The 15,499-nt window shown below is 36.6% G+C and overlaps 1 protein-coding gene across 1 annotated transcript in view; it reads left to right on the top strand.

The window, feature by feature from the left end:
• The window catches only part of LOC136445737 (microtubule-associated protein 2-like), a 79,034-nt gene that overhangs the window by 21,634 nt on the left and 41,901 nt on the right, over positions 1 to 15,499 (top strand). The window contains exons 2-3 of the mRNA XM_066443871.1: positions 1,264 to 1,444; positions 15,114 to 15,221. Coding sequence (XP_066299968.1) covers positions 1,294 to 1,444; positions 15,114 to 15,221 — 259 coding nt within the window. The 5' untranslated portion in view covers positions 1,264 to 1,293. The remainder of the gene's footprint in view (positions 1 to 1,263; positions 1,445 to 15,113; positions 15,222 to 15,499) is intronic.

Genomic DNA, 15,499 nt, shown 5'->3' on the forward strand with positions numbered 1-15,499 from the left:
TAATCAAGTGTAGGGGAAGTCTTTTTCAGCACTAGGGGCAGGACCTGAGGAAGGTTCACTACTAGTAACAGTAAACAGTGCTTTTTTTATTAATATAGTTTAAGCGAATCCAATCAGCAGTATAACAAATTTTTCCAAATACTGTATTCCTAACCTTCTGTTTCACTTATGACATTATCACACCAAGTCGAATACTGTAAATGCAGAAATGTGGTGGTTTTATGTTCACGGTTTTTTGCTGTAAGCTATTCGCCGTGAACTTAAAACCACCACGACATTGCTGCCTGTGATTCTGTAGCGCTACTATCGTTCCAAAGGGAACTTAAAACCACCACGACCGCTCCATTTTGTCGTGAACTTAAATTCATTTGCAGTATCTGTTAAACTGAAACTTGCATTGATCTGGCCCAGCCACTATGTAGATTGACAGACAGTGGCTCTACCCTAACCATTGGTAAGGACAGTTATCAGCTATCCTCCCAGGACTAGACCTACACGTTTCAGGCTTGTTTTCCTCATATTTGATGGTATGTAACATGTTAAGTGCACGGAGCTTAATGCACAGAAGCAATTTAGTGTGCTGGCGATATTAGCATAGTGGCACGTGCATGTGTGCTCACTGAGAGAGTAGTTGTAAGTGGTTTTATCAAAGTTTTGGAGGAATATGTTAAGTTTTGTATATAAGCAAAGATATCCTAATTGTCAAATTTTGAATCCTTCTTTGAATCTTTGAATTTACCTGAAAAGGGCTTGCAATGTTACATACGCAGGATCATTTATTCAAAGTAATATAGGTTGCAACATGACCTTACTAAAGCGATAGAAAACTGCTTTATCCTTTTAAAAGCGTATTGCCCAAGGACTGGATTTTGACTGGATTTTGGAAAGCCTTTCTCAAAACACCATTTTTATCCACCAATACAACTCTAAAACAGGCCCATATACACAGTGCAAAGTACCAATTATCAGGTAAATATATTGTGCACATATTATATAATCTAGGTATGATAGAGTTCTTGTTATGCTCCATTGTTTTTCACATGTCCATGTACATGTATTGATGTAAGATTTTGCACCTTCTTACATGCATTTTGAGCACTTGTTCCAAAAGATTTTGCTATCATTGAAAAACAATGACTCCTGGTAAAGATTCAGTAGATGTTTCCCATTTTCCATACTGTACAGTGTTGCAAGGTATTTTGATATACTATATATATAATATGTATTAAGTAGAGCAAAATAAATTGTATTTCCTTCATACAGCTGGTGGCTGGCAGGTGAAAAACATCCAAGATGGCCGACACCTCGCCTGATCAGCCGCCGACCGAGGTTAACGGTCCGTCCGTGAAAGACAGCGGGCTGGCAGACGGGCAGCAGACCAATGGAGTCAATGGGATGGGGTCACCTGACCTGGCCGACGCAATGAATCACGTCAATATCAATGGTAAGTTCTGGAAGGAACGCCTTTGAAAATTGTGCCACAAGGTCAAACGAATGTTATGTCTCGGTGACTTTTACTGCGTTTGTTTCCCTTTCATCTCAATTTTGTCTTCAGCAGTCGATGGTTATGAATATGAAGACTTTAAAGGATATATGATTATACCATCTAAACACATATCAACGTTTTGAGCCTTTGAAAATCATGTCACATGTCAAGGTCAAATGTCTAATGTTATAACCCATTGAGTTTTACTGTTTTTTTTCTCCTTTAATCTCAATATTTTCTCCTATAGTTGATAGTTGTGTATATGTAGGAAATCATTATTATAATGTCTAAGGTTTTCATGTTTTTTCTAAACGATATGAGCCTTTGGAAGTTGTGGCACAGGGTCAGCTCTCTGTTATAACCCAGTGAGTTTTACTATGTTTGTTTCCCCTTTCATCTTAATTTTTTTCTCCTACAGTCAATGTTTATGAATGTGAAAGGGTATAATTATAATGACTAACTTAAAGGTTTTCATGTTTTTCTGAACGATATGAATCTTTGGAAATTGTAGCACAGGGTCAACTATCTGTTATATCCCTGTGAGTTTTACTATATAATGTTTATTCTCGAGGTCCTTTCAGCTATACATTTTTTCCAACAATTGATGGTTGTAAATACCAAAGGATATGCTTAAACACATGGTTTTGATTTATTTTACTTAATTGATATGCATGTCGTGCTTGTTGCATTTCATAATAACTTTTACTGGATTCTTTTATCAATATGAAGAAATATGCTCATTGCATAATCATGAAGATATGCCCCTGGGCTCTATATGTTGTGTATAACAGTTGCAGATATTTTTCCTAGGTGATATTTTGATACAACATAAACATTGCTCTTTTTGTAATCCTCTTTTTCAGACAAAGAAAGTGCTTCTAGCCCTTAAAACTCCTTTGAATTCCCAGGGATCCTGAGGAAAATAATCCATTAAGTGCTTTGATGGAAAGTAACAAGCGTCTGTAGATGCAGCTAGATGTAGCTATGGATCAATATTTATTGGTCATACAAGGTCAAAGTTGGTACAGAGGTTTGTTTAATGATCAAGGTTTACAGTAACTAGAGAAGACTTGTTACTGAATGGATTCTCTGGTAACAAGTAAGATTATATGGGATTCTTATGCACATGTACATGATCAAAGTAAAAATGAAGATATGCACATGCAATTTTAGATTTTTTTCCAGACATGAAAGTTATTTTGCAACATATAGAAGCCTTCATGGAGGTTTTTAGTGCTTAGAATTGTAGTGGACTGTCCATATGAATGTGGGTACTGTAAGAATCTGTATATAAAGACAATTCAAACTCTACAACTGGATAAAAATTCGGAGATTTATTTCCGGACGTTTCGAGTGACATCCATCACTCTTCTTCAGCGTCACTAAAGTGAAATTATCAGCAGAACTAACCAGTACTTATATACATTAACTAGGAAAAACGGTTTTTACATGGCAAATCACACAGTCATCATGTAAGAATCTGTGTTTGTTAAAAAGATTGAAAAGGCACTGGGACATACATCCACAATACTATCTGTAAAGGAATATCAGTTGTGCAGACCTACATGTCAAGTACATTCTGTACTATCAAGATGTTTTTGAAAAATGAACACAAAACTATTGAAAGAATAATGTACACATACTTTTAAAATCACTTTTAATGTACAATTGCTTTCTTCTGTTGTCAATATAATAACTGATAAGCCAGGGTTTCTGGTGCAGGAAAGTGAACCGCTGGCTTGAAGCCATGTTGAACTTCTCGGTTCAGTACAATTACTGCGGAAAACCATTCCAGGCTATAACAAGTTGACCTTCTTTCATTCTAATGGCACTTTCCCTCTAGGAGATAGGGTATCACTGATGTCAACAACATTGCAGCTTAGCTAATGTGTTCTACCTCCTCGCCTCAAGCAGAAAATTGGATCGACCAGAATCATTGATCTTGACACTGACCTTTTGGGATCGCTTGGTCAAGATTACAGCGGTTTTCGGAGGGAAGCAAGGGATGGTCGATAGTGTTTTACAGTTCCTCATTACCACTAGGTATATAGTGTTGGGATCTCAAAGCATACATGTATGTTGTCCTTGAGTTTAATCAACATGTACTGACTCTGACTTAAAAATATGTCCATGGCTTTTAATTGTCTTCCACTTCAATATGTGCACATAGGCTTGGAAAAGAATTATCTATGGTAGAGTGATTGAGAGCGATGCAGATTCAATGCTTCATTTTCTAGATCAGTGAAAACATTGAAAGGCATGGTGTTCAAGAAGGTGTGATCAATGTGATTTTTGCTGGTCTCTTTAAAATGAACCATTGATTATCGAAGCTACAAAACAGAACTTCGTAAGTGTGTGTGTGTGTGTGTGTGTATGTGTGTGTGTGTGTGTGTGTATATGGATGTTTTACATGTATGCTAATTGTGTGTGTGTTTGTGTAACATTACGTGTGTATATTCTTTTGTTTGCTATAGCAAGAGACTTTTTTTCTTAAGCGAGAGGGAAAACTACCTGAGTATGAGTATTGGATTCTGCAATATCCGGCCAACAGTTCAATATCATTTGTGGTTCATTGACACTGATAGTTTCAGATTGCCATGAAATTCCTGAGGCTTATACCATAATTGAAGAAGATTATGGAATCAGAAAGTTCGATCAGTCGGTAGCACCAAAGGGACCTTAAGCCATAACAAATTTGGATTGATTCTCTGTGAATAATTGACGCATATCATGTGAGGATGTGCATCACTGGAAATAAACCAAAGTCGGAAATATTGCAAGTAGTTGCACTTAGATCATAATAAACACGTAGTTATTCTAGCACTTGTAGAATACAAACTATTTGAATTGGTTAACTACCAACTAAACTGTTCTTGATCGGATTGTGAGACCATGATTTGTAGAATCTTCTCCCCAGGTTTTAAAGATTGTACATGAATTTCATATTTTTTAGATTAAATAGGGTAGGTATGTATTCAAAAATTCTTTGGGACAAAACTTTATCTGCAAAGTATCTTGTAGCTTATACTTTCAAAGTTATAAATAATTGTGTTTAATATGATACAAAAATCTTTATTCATTTTACCTTTTTGACCTTCTAATCCTTTTAATGACATTTTTTGTTGTACATTTTTATGCCATGCAAATATATATACTAGCACTTGAACTTCAAAATAGTCTTGAAACTGTAATGCAAATTTTGCAAATGCACAGTTCCCTTTTATATTCTCCCCAACAAGTTCAACTTAATATGACTTCAAATTGCAAGGATAACTACAAATTGCAATAAACTGAAGTGGTGACGATAATTGTTCCGTGAACAACATCAGTATTGGCAATATTCTGTGCACAGTCAAACATAGTTTAACAAAACCTATATACGGACTGCTGAACTGACCTTTAACATTCATGCCCTGTCAAGTGTAATTCCAATCATCTTATTATGCAAAATTATTGAAGTTTGTTTTCAAAATTGTCAAACTATCATGCACGAGACTTCTTCATATTTGCAGAATCTTGCAGCTATACCAAGTCTAAACTAACCGTATTCTACTCTGTTCCATTTCTGTCACATGCAATTTCGATCTACAAAGACTTTTATTTGATTTACCGCTCTGCAAGGATTCCATCCTATTGACTATTCTACTCTACGTGGCGGCGGCCATTTTGATCCCTCCCAATGCATGTACCTCAATTGACTGATTGAAAGATTTCCATGAAGTCATGCCGTGACCTCCAGAGGTCGTTGTCTGTACCCTCCGAGTGTACTTATGGGAAAAGTCCGTCTGTTGCAGAATAAAACATCATTCCGTCGGATTATAGATGGTAATGCTCTCCATGCATTTGGGTTATGGAATTTGCTTGTCGTGTGTATTTCATGAGCAATAGATAGCTGCAGGGAAATGATCTAATCCCTTGAAGGTACAAATTGATACATTTTTTATGTGCTGGGGGGGGGCACAGAACCTTCGATTTCCCCAGCAAGACACACAAAAGGCAACCAGCAAAAATGCCCTGGGTATACCCAAAAATGCTCCCATATGTTACAGTCCTATTCTTAACACTGGTCATGACCTTGGTGCTGAAAGATTGTTAGTTATTCATATAGGCATTAAAAACATTAGAAATCTATTAAGTTTGTAAGTTTATCTTTAAAATACGGGCCTTATATCGAAAAGGTTCTGAAATATATCTACCATGACCCTAAGCCATGCATACAAAGACTGAATTATATGTGATGATGTCTTGTAATAGGTTTTGTAGTTAAAGGTATGCCATATGATCAGATTGTGCACTTGTTTCAATCGAATCCAGCTTCTACATGTGGAATAGAGGCAAGGCATCTGAAGATATTGCCTTTTAACTGATATTTGTAAATTTTCACTTTTATTTGTACGACTTTGTGCTTGAATTAGTTTCTAAAATGTTATACCTGCCTTGGCTTAAATAATAGATTTCATTTGATATATCATAACACTGGATTGGGCAATATAGCAACCATAATCACTTGTCTTTTGTACTTACCTGATTCCTTCAGTACATTTCTGAGCCCTCATTGAAAAGCCCTGAGAATCAATACTAAAAGATTAAGTGACCACTTGCTTTTCTTGACCAGGCTGCAAGATACTTACTCTTTATCAAAATTGTCACAAGATAGCTCTATTGCTCTTGTGAAAGAGGTATTCTTATTGTTGGATAGTACACATAAGTCATATTTCAATGTCTAGATTACTAGTATATAAACAGTATCTTTCAATGAATAATGTTGCAAGAGGCAAAATTTACATTTGATACCATCTCTCTATAGTGTGGCCTAGATTTCTTGAAGAAGGATTCATAGCATCTGTAAGTAGTTTCTTTGCAGGAGTCCCTTCCGAAGGGATTTGCGGTTATTTCTTATACATAAACCTCTATTTTGTACTCCATATGCCAGTAACAATGTTCAAAGCAAGGGGTCATACAAAAAAATGCTTTCTGATTTTTTGCTGATGAATATGCTGCAGAGTTTGTAATGAAGCCAGAAGAATCTTATTCAAACATTATAGTAACTCACCCTCTTTACTATTGGCTTTATAGTCCACTAGTAGAATTGAATCTATTAAGGCCACAGTCTGAGGATTTTCGCAGCTGGTTATAGGGCAAAATGGAGATGATCGTCAAATACAATACGTGTGACCATTAGAAGAAATACATGTATTTTAACCATAATTATTGTTAGATGTGGATGCATTTCAAAATCAGTGAAAAATTGTAATATTGTGTCAACATAGGGTTATTACAATTCAATAATATTCATCTAATATTCATAATAAGTCAAAAGAAAGAGGAATATCTGGTAAGACTAAGGTCCAATTCTTAAAAGGTCTTCTGAGACATTATAGGTTATCTACATGCCATATTTTTGTATGGGTCATATTTCCCCATTACAGTCCCTGAGCCTTAAATTTGGCATCTTTCCATGCAAATAGTCCGTGAAGTGTCCTCAGTGACATTGTATGACAGACAAATGACAGGCAAGGCAACTGAATACTAAGTAGCTACAGCTGTCAGAAACAGTTGTTTTGCATAATATTTGTTATTACCTTTGCCTAGAAGGTTGTGTTATTGGTATGATGCGATGAAAACAAATATTTCGAATTTAACTGAAATTGACACAATGTTACAACATTTTAAAAACATCCACACCCTTACTGTAAATTTTGGATGAAAGCTTACAAAAAAATAGTTATTTTTAAGTCCAGTTAAGAAATATACTCTGATATTCTTGCTACCTTTCATTCTAACCAAAGAACCTATTGCATTCATATTGGGATTCGAAGAGGAATCTATGAATTAAAGGAAGAGTGAAACATTGATGTCTATGATGCATGTGGGTTAGGGGTGGATACCGGTTCGCTGGACCTGATTCGGACCTTAATAACATCCAAGAACCGAGTCCAAAAAACGTGAAAGCCAAAAATCTAGATCTGAGTGTAAAAAACAAAGTACAAAATATATTTTTCTATTTTGTTTGATAAATAATGTGTTGAGTCTCCCCTCTGACAAAAAAGGCATCTATAAGTACAACAGTTGAATATCAAACACTGGTTTATGTTGAAAGTCTTCACACCAAGAAATTTGTATAGTTGTGTGTGTCAGTATTAATTCTCTATGCTTGATATTGGTCTAATGAAACAAAACATCAACTGGACAGGATCAGGTCCAGGTTCAGGTCTGGATCTGAACCTAATCTCTGTACCTAAATTTGGACTTGGAATATTAAGCCGAACCGGTATCCACCCCTAATGTGGGTCATGGTTACAATGTATCTGTGGATTGAGGGCAGGATTTGAACTTGAACTCAGGCACCCTCGGTCCGACATGGCGTCTGTTTAAGGTCACCTGTCTGGCACAATTTCCAGATTTTTATCACAAACTGATCCCATTATAAGTCGGTCACAGTTCTAGCACTGAAGGCATACATCATGTGACTTTTCCTCTGAAAATTATTTCCCAGGGCCTTCTTTGGGTTTTCCCTAGCCCTCTACTGAGAAGACGGTGGGTAGGATAGGCCTTCCAATACCATGCCCTAGACACAGTGGATAATGATAACCCACTGCCAGCCTCAAAAAGGTTGTGGGACTATCTTTACCTACCAAGAAGGTACTCTTTAGACAACTAGTTTTATTTTATATGTTAGACATACAACTGATTTTAGTTTAAAAGTTCTGGAATTGTGTTCTACCTATAAGTTATTGTCAACATTGTTAAATTGCTTTCATTTGAGCTTTGACATTGCTTGTCTTCTTGATACTACTTTTTTTTCTTTCGATATCAAAAAAAAATCTGCGAAGTAAAATTTTCAAAGCAGCCGACACTCAAAACTGACTTGACTCAAGTTTGCTGTCAGGAGGAAGCCAACTACATGTATTATAATTGTTTAGTACTCTGAAGTAGCCAGGGGTGTCCCTGTGGTGTAGTGGTCTGCGCCTTTGCTACTCTGCCACATCTGGTTCAAATTACTTGGACCAGAAGGACTGGGGTTCAAGCCCCAGGTAGGGCACCTCTGGACAAGAGGCGCATTGAGTCAGACCAAAGACTTTATAAAAATGGTACATACTTATGAAACAGTATGGAAGTTAAACACACTCCACTGCCAGTGGACTAGCCCCCTGCTGCAGTGATTGCACCACAGTGTGGCCCCAGGGCTATGAAACGGAGATGGGCACCACCCTATACATCAATTATGGTGTGGGAGGATTTTAACTAACTCTGAAGTAGCCATTTGGTACCCAATTCCCTATTGGTTACAGAGTTAGGTAGCAGGGAGAAGGTTAAACAACCATCCCAGACAGTGTGCCCATTATGAGAAAGACTGACGTGTGTACTTCCCACTACTTTAATCTATATAATACCTTAAACTACACTTGTGGGCCATGCTTTTATTGCTTATGGTTGGTACTATTGAGCATGCCTTGGAATTAGTTTCTGGGACAACGATTATTGGGTATGGTGCTGTTTGGTCCAATGGGGCCACAAAGCAATCTCAGACAGACCCAGACACATAAAACACATCTATGTATTGGCCCACATATTGCTCTTCTCTCTCTTTCCGAACATTACATCTTACTCAATGTCTAAGAGCAATTGAATTATTCATGTTTTATCTAAAATATTGCAAAACTTCGAAGCAATGTGAAAGATGACATTTAGACACAATTCTAACCATATGCTATCACACTCACACTATCATTGATTTTGTTGTTAGTGATTTTAGTCTCCCATTTACGAATATTTCTAAACCAAACTAAACATTAAATGTCTGAAACTCCGAAACTCAGTCCTTTGCAGACATACAATGTATTGTATCATCTTAAAGGCACCCAGAGCATTCTATAAGGCTTGAAAGCTTGAAATATTCTAGTTGCTGTAATCTTAATGAAATTGACATTCAATACCACTGTTTACCACATTTGCTTGCGAATTTCTTATCAAAAGTGCTCCAAAGCTGCACAAAAATAAGCTACACAGTGATCTTTTAGTTTCACGTGCCTAGTGTAAATAGACTGATACCATATCCCCGCCCACCTCCCTCAAAACGTAGAAATGCAAAATTAAAACATAAAATGCAAATATTTGACGGACATGCAGTCACTCTGTCATTGGTCAAACTGCTAATTGTAATGGACAGTCAGGATCAGTCTATTAGGGCTTGGATTTTCTATCAGTTCTCACCACACAACGACTTCGTATATTTGCTCCTTTAATGTCAATATGCAATGGTATAGTGTTATTGAAACTATGCTATGTGTTGGAATGACTAGAAATTGGAGTTTCTTATTCAAGTTTCAAGCCTCATAAAATGCTCTAGATGCCTTTAATGCTTTGGTTAAACTCACTTCCATGTTCAGATGTATATCCTCCACTCAATTTTTACTGTGTCAGCCAGATGGCCAGACTGTTGGAATCAATCGGTTCCGGGCGAAGATCATTGTTATGCACCAACCGTTGCGTTCTAGAAGGTTCTGTGACTCATGGTTCCTACAGGAAGCCACGGGGAATGTAACAAATACCATCATTACTCAAGAGCGCCATTTTTTAGGCAACTCCCTGTCAGATAACGTAGGACTTAACAATACCGAATTGCCCTAGCTGCATGCTATTGACACCTTCAGTTATATGTTACCCTTGAGTAACTCGGGGTGTAAAGCTAAGGGTGATCAGACTTGCAAAAATTGATAGGACCTGTATGGGGTGACACGGTTCTTTATAGGCGGGTGACTTGCGAATAGCTATAAAAACTCATGGTAGATTTATGTATTATACTGCAGATGAGACATGCATTTTGATACAGAGGGGGAAACATCTATTTCTGTATTGTGTGTTAATTTTTGGGCTTAATCCAAAGTTTGGTGCTTTTTAATGGGATATTTGATGGAATTTGTAATTTATGTCTGACGAGTATGTCTCAGCTTTTCATTTTTATGTAGTTTTACTTTCAATGGCAATAGATCAAATCTCAGACAAAGATCATTGATTTTTGAGTCAAGTTCATATGCCTTGACCCTCCGGTACACTAGACTAGTTTAATATTTATAGTTCTGGATAAGTTTTTCTGCCACATATCTAGGCTTGGGAAAAAAAGTCATCTTTTTCAATTGGTTTTGGTGGAGTTAAATTTGTATCACCTAGTCGGATCGCAGTCTTTCTCGAAAAAATAATGATAATACTTTTATTTGAGTACCTCAAAACCTAAGGATCCAATAGCTTGGAAAGACCTATTTCATCTAACCCATCCATGACTTTGCATAAGATGATGTTAGATGGAACCGTCTGCTCTATATTCTAGCGGCGAACGCCAGGAATGGCGTGGTCCCGTGACAGGTTGTTTTTGTAATGCACTTCTTCCTGGGAGCTCAAATGTAGGTCATTTTACTCCTTTCACATACATGTACACATAACTACATGTATTTTCTAACACTCTGCACATATGTTGGAACGGTAATAGCTAGTTTTTGAGATTGGAAATGTTTAGAGTGTCTCATGTAGCTTTACTTACTGCCTGATGCTTGTTACATGGCTTCCTTACACTACTCTACTCCATGTAATTGAATTGCTGGTGTGCTAAGCCCTCTGCAAGCAACCGATAGAAGAGATTTTCACTGCTGCATTTTTGGGTCAACAAATGAGTTCAATCTGATTACCGATACTCGTTTGACGTACGTACGGTGTTTTTGTCATCTTCGAATTGTGGCTGCTGGGAATCCGAAAGCCAGTTTGGCCCACTTTGGCTGTCGGTAGGTACCGTACGTTCTTGTTGAAAACATATTACATCATGCATGCAGGAGGCATTCTCTCATCTTTTCATACCCGTTGAAAGACATTGGCCTTATCGGTGATCTACACATTGCTCGTGGAATGAAGTAATGTAGGTACTCTTATCGTTTGACTGATTACGTCTGGTCGGAGCGTATCGTTTTGACCAACGTCGAGAACTGCGCAGTAGACTTCACACATTGAGTGTAGACAGCTAGCCCACTCTATCATCTTCCAGTTAGCGTTCCCATCAAGCCCAACCTTCATATCCACAGGAGTATTCCCGTCTAGCGGCGGCACATTCCGTCATATTGTAATTTGGAAGCTTGGATTCCGTCGGTAAGTAGGTTTACATATCATTTGATGTGATTCCTTGTCTGAATGGGCGTGTTATTAAGGGGGACACCTTTACTGTCTACCGGTCCTCATTATATTGCCATTTTTGTCCATAATTTCTCTCGGATGATTCCATAGGTAAATTGACATCCTTTCTGGCGATTGCTTAGCTTATGAAGCGTTGAAATTCAGTTGAATTGACAAAGGACTTAACTGCAATACGTTTATGCCTGAAGCGTTGATAGTTTTTTGGGCTTGGCAAATGTTCCAGATAGTCCCATCCTTGCCTGTACTGTCTAGCCTTCATGCAAATGAGCAACCATCTTGGAAACCAATTACTGGACGGCTGATGTCATGTTTTTGTCAGTCTCTAGCTGCGCTGGTAGTCTATGATGTGAAAATGGACTTCAAAAACACTGTTAGAGTTTCATGACTTTACAAATATTTTTGCCTGTATTGTATGCCATGTTTATTAATTTGATGTAATACATGACAACATTTAAATCCCATGGAAATGATTTCATTAAATTTCAGCAATCACTGTCAGAAGGGAAATCCCTGAGAGGGTCCAAAGCGGGTTTGAAGCCTTGCAAACTTAATTACATGGCATTGATAGTAAGATAGCAATAACTATTTCTCAATCCATGTACCTCAAAGTTCTTACAAAATGATTTATAATTTTTCGAATTGGTGCTAAAACTACTCTTTTTTTTATGGAATATTGGTATCACTTAATGAATTTTACCATGCCACTTTTAAGTGCACTGTTTTTACAACAGGTTTCATTGTCATGGTCTGAGGGATCAATTTTGCTGAAGCAATAAATATTTTGATTGAACTATGTCAGTAATAAAACCTGCAAGCAGTTTGCCACTGTGTCTCGATGATAAATTCCCAGATATTCCTCTGACATTTTTGTCTTTTCAGATTCGGTTTACTCTGTGGAATTCCCATGGCAAAATCCATGCTTATAATAGTGCAGTGATATTTTGAATAGCTGCAGATGCCAAGCATCAATTCGTTACAGTCACCATTTTTTGTCCAAAAACATTAAGTTTGAGAATGTTTTCTACCATATATTTGTTGCAGTGAATTCGAACATCGTCCGAACACATGTAAGTCAACAAACTACTAATGCAGCCAATGGAAAAATTCTAGAAAATATGGTAAAAAAAGAACCAATGGTAAAATTCTAGAAGCTTCTATTCTTCAATGGAATGAATATTTTCTACCATATATTTGTTGCAGTGAATTCGAACATCGTCCGCACACATGTAAGTCAACAAACTACTAATGCAGCCAATGGAAAAATTCTAGAAAATATGGTAAAAAAAGAACCAATGGTAAAATTCTAGAAGCTTCTATTCTTCAATGGAATGAATGTTTTCTACCATATATTTGTTGCAGTGAATTCGAACATCGTCCGCACACATGTAAGTCAACAAACTACTAATGCAGCCAATGGAAAAATTCTAGAAAATATGGTAAAAAAAGAACCAATGGTAAAATTCTAGAAGCTTCTATTCTTCAATGGAATGAATGTTTTCTACCATATATTTGTTGCAGTGAATTCGAACATCGTCCGCACACATGTAAGTCAACAAACTACTAATGCAGCCAATGGAAAAATTCTAGAAAATATGGTAAAAAAAGAACCAATGGTAAAATTCTAGAAGCTTCTATTCTTCAATGGAATGAATGTTTTCTACCATATATTTGTTGCAGTGAATTCGAACATCGTCCGCACACATGTAAGTCAACAAACTACTAAATGCAACCAATTGAAAAATTCTAGAAAAAAATGTAAAAAAAGAACCAATGATAAAATTCTAGAAGCTTCTATTCTTCAATGGAGGTTCGCATTTTGTTTTCTTTCAATTCTGCATAGGTTTGATTGAAATAGTTTAACAGTATTTATCATCGAAAGATATTTTTCAATGTGAATTTGCTGTGATTTTTTTGTAAATTAAACTCCATCTTCAATGAGATTGATTTTGCCAACAAATATGTTAGGGTTTGATACCGACAGCCATAAAGAAATCTAAACTAGGGAAAGATCTAGGTATAAAATGTTTTACATCAAGCACTAATTGAAAATAAAATTGTGTTCCTTGAATTTTGAATTGCTTGAAGTTACTAGAATATTCATGTAGCATCTACATGTACAGTTACAGCTACTTTTGATCTTTACATATGAATAATTCTGAAATACAAAAAAAATAGAGTTATCTTCAGGGTTCTCTCTTAAGTCATTAATTATATGATCAAAGTAATCAAAGAAAACATCATTCTCCTTTGTGTCAGAAGTGAAATAAAGAAATATCTCAATATGCAAGGCCCATATCAGATATCACAAGCTGCACCCTTGGGGTTCTGGAAGCAATTGAAGTTTGATTAAAGAAACGGCAAGGCTTTGTAAGTCTATCACCCCAGTGGTGATAATGTACCTGGGAAATAACTCTCTGTGGGGTTTAGCTCTAATACTTATGGTATACTGATATAGGAGGGCAATGTTGTGATTCATGAAGCAAAACTCACTATTGAGGGATATAAGAAACTGTATCATAATCATCAAGTAGCACAATATTAAACAGATACCACACTTAAATTTCTATATTGGATGCATGATAATGTGTTATCAAGAAGCCATATTACATCTATAAGAATGACATTTTCATAACTTGTTTCATATATGAAGCAAGAGTCTGATCTTATTGCATATCACATGGTTTGATGCTGGTTAATTGTAATTTCCATTGTAATTCCAATTGTAATTTTGATTGTCCTTCTGGTTAAAACTTTTCTGTAACCACAGCCTTCAGCAAATAGAGAATTATTGTAAGGGATGTGTTGATGACCATGGTGCTGAAAAGCCAATTGTTCTGCTATAATATGATCGTGTGGATGGCATCATCTTTACGGTGTTAAGTAGAATATATAAAGATGTTATAACCTTCCAAATTTCTTGGTATGATATTACACCCTTACATGTACGGCCCCTGGTACAAAAACTGTCTTTTATTTGATGACTGGTCACATTGTTTTGACAGATCATCATACATGATATGTAGAGCATTATTTAATCTCCACTATCAGGAATATTGAAATGATGCATATCGATATATATATTTACAGAGCATTGAATGAGCATTACATGCCCATCAATCTATAATGTTCGGATTTCAAATGAAACCATTTCATTTCACTTTTCTGGTATCAAATTATACAGCAAAGTTTTGAAAACATTGAATTATCAAAATTCTGTAGTGTAGTTCAGAATATATAAAAAGAAGCCATTGAAACAAGGTAGAATGCATTTATTCGTTTTGTCAGTGATAGGAACTCAAATTTATATTGATATTTCATGTCAATTCACTTACAATGTAGAAGGGAAATTAAGTGGATATCTCTATTCCTTGAAATGACCTGTTCAAAGCAAAGTGACCAGGACTGTTGTCTTCTTCTCTTCTTGTATTTCTTACTATCATGCTGTCAGTGCCTGGAAAACCTGACGTCCTTGAAAAACAAGGACCGAAGGAAAGCATGGAGGGAGCTGAAACTTTGGAAATTGCTGCTACAGATGCTCTACACTCCTCTACTAAAGGTTTCTTTTCCTTATGTAGCATACAGCCACCACAGTCTGCTTGCCGTCTAGTGCTTTGCTGACATTTCTATCTTCACATAAGGACAAAGCAGGATCCCGTTTTAGCTCGAGTAGCATACAGAGATATTTTTGGTACCTTGTTGAGACCTCACTTGTCTGTAGATGACACATGATTAGGATACTTAGATTTAGAAACTGCGTACTTCACATATAATGAGGATACTTAGAACATACATGCTTCACCACTGCTTTGCTGCTGATTACTGCAATTAGGCACT

Source organism: Branchiostoma lanceolatum, chromosome 12, assembly GCF_035083965.1.
Source record: "Branchiostoma lanceolatum isolate klBraLanc5 chromosome 12, klBraLanc5.hap2, whole genome shotgun sequence".
Lineage (NCBI taxonomy): Eukaryota > Metazoa > Chordata > Leptocardii > Amphioxiformes > Branchiostomatidae > Branchiostoma > Branchiostoma lanceolatum.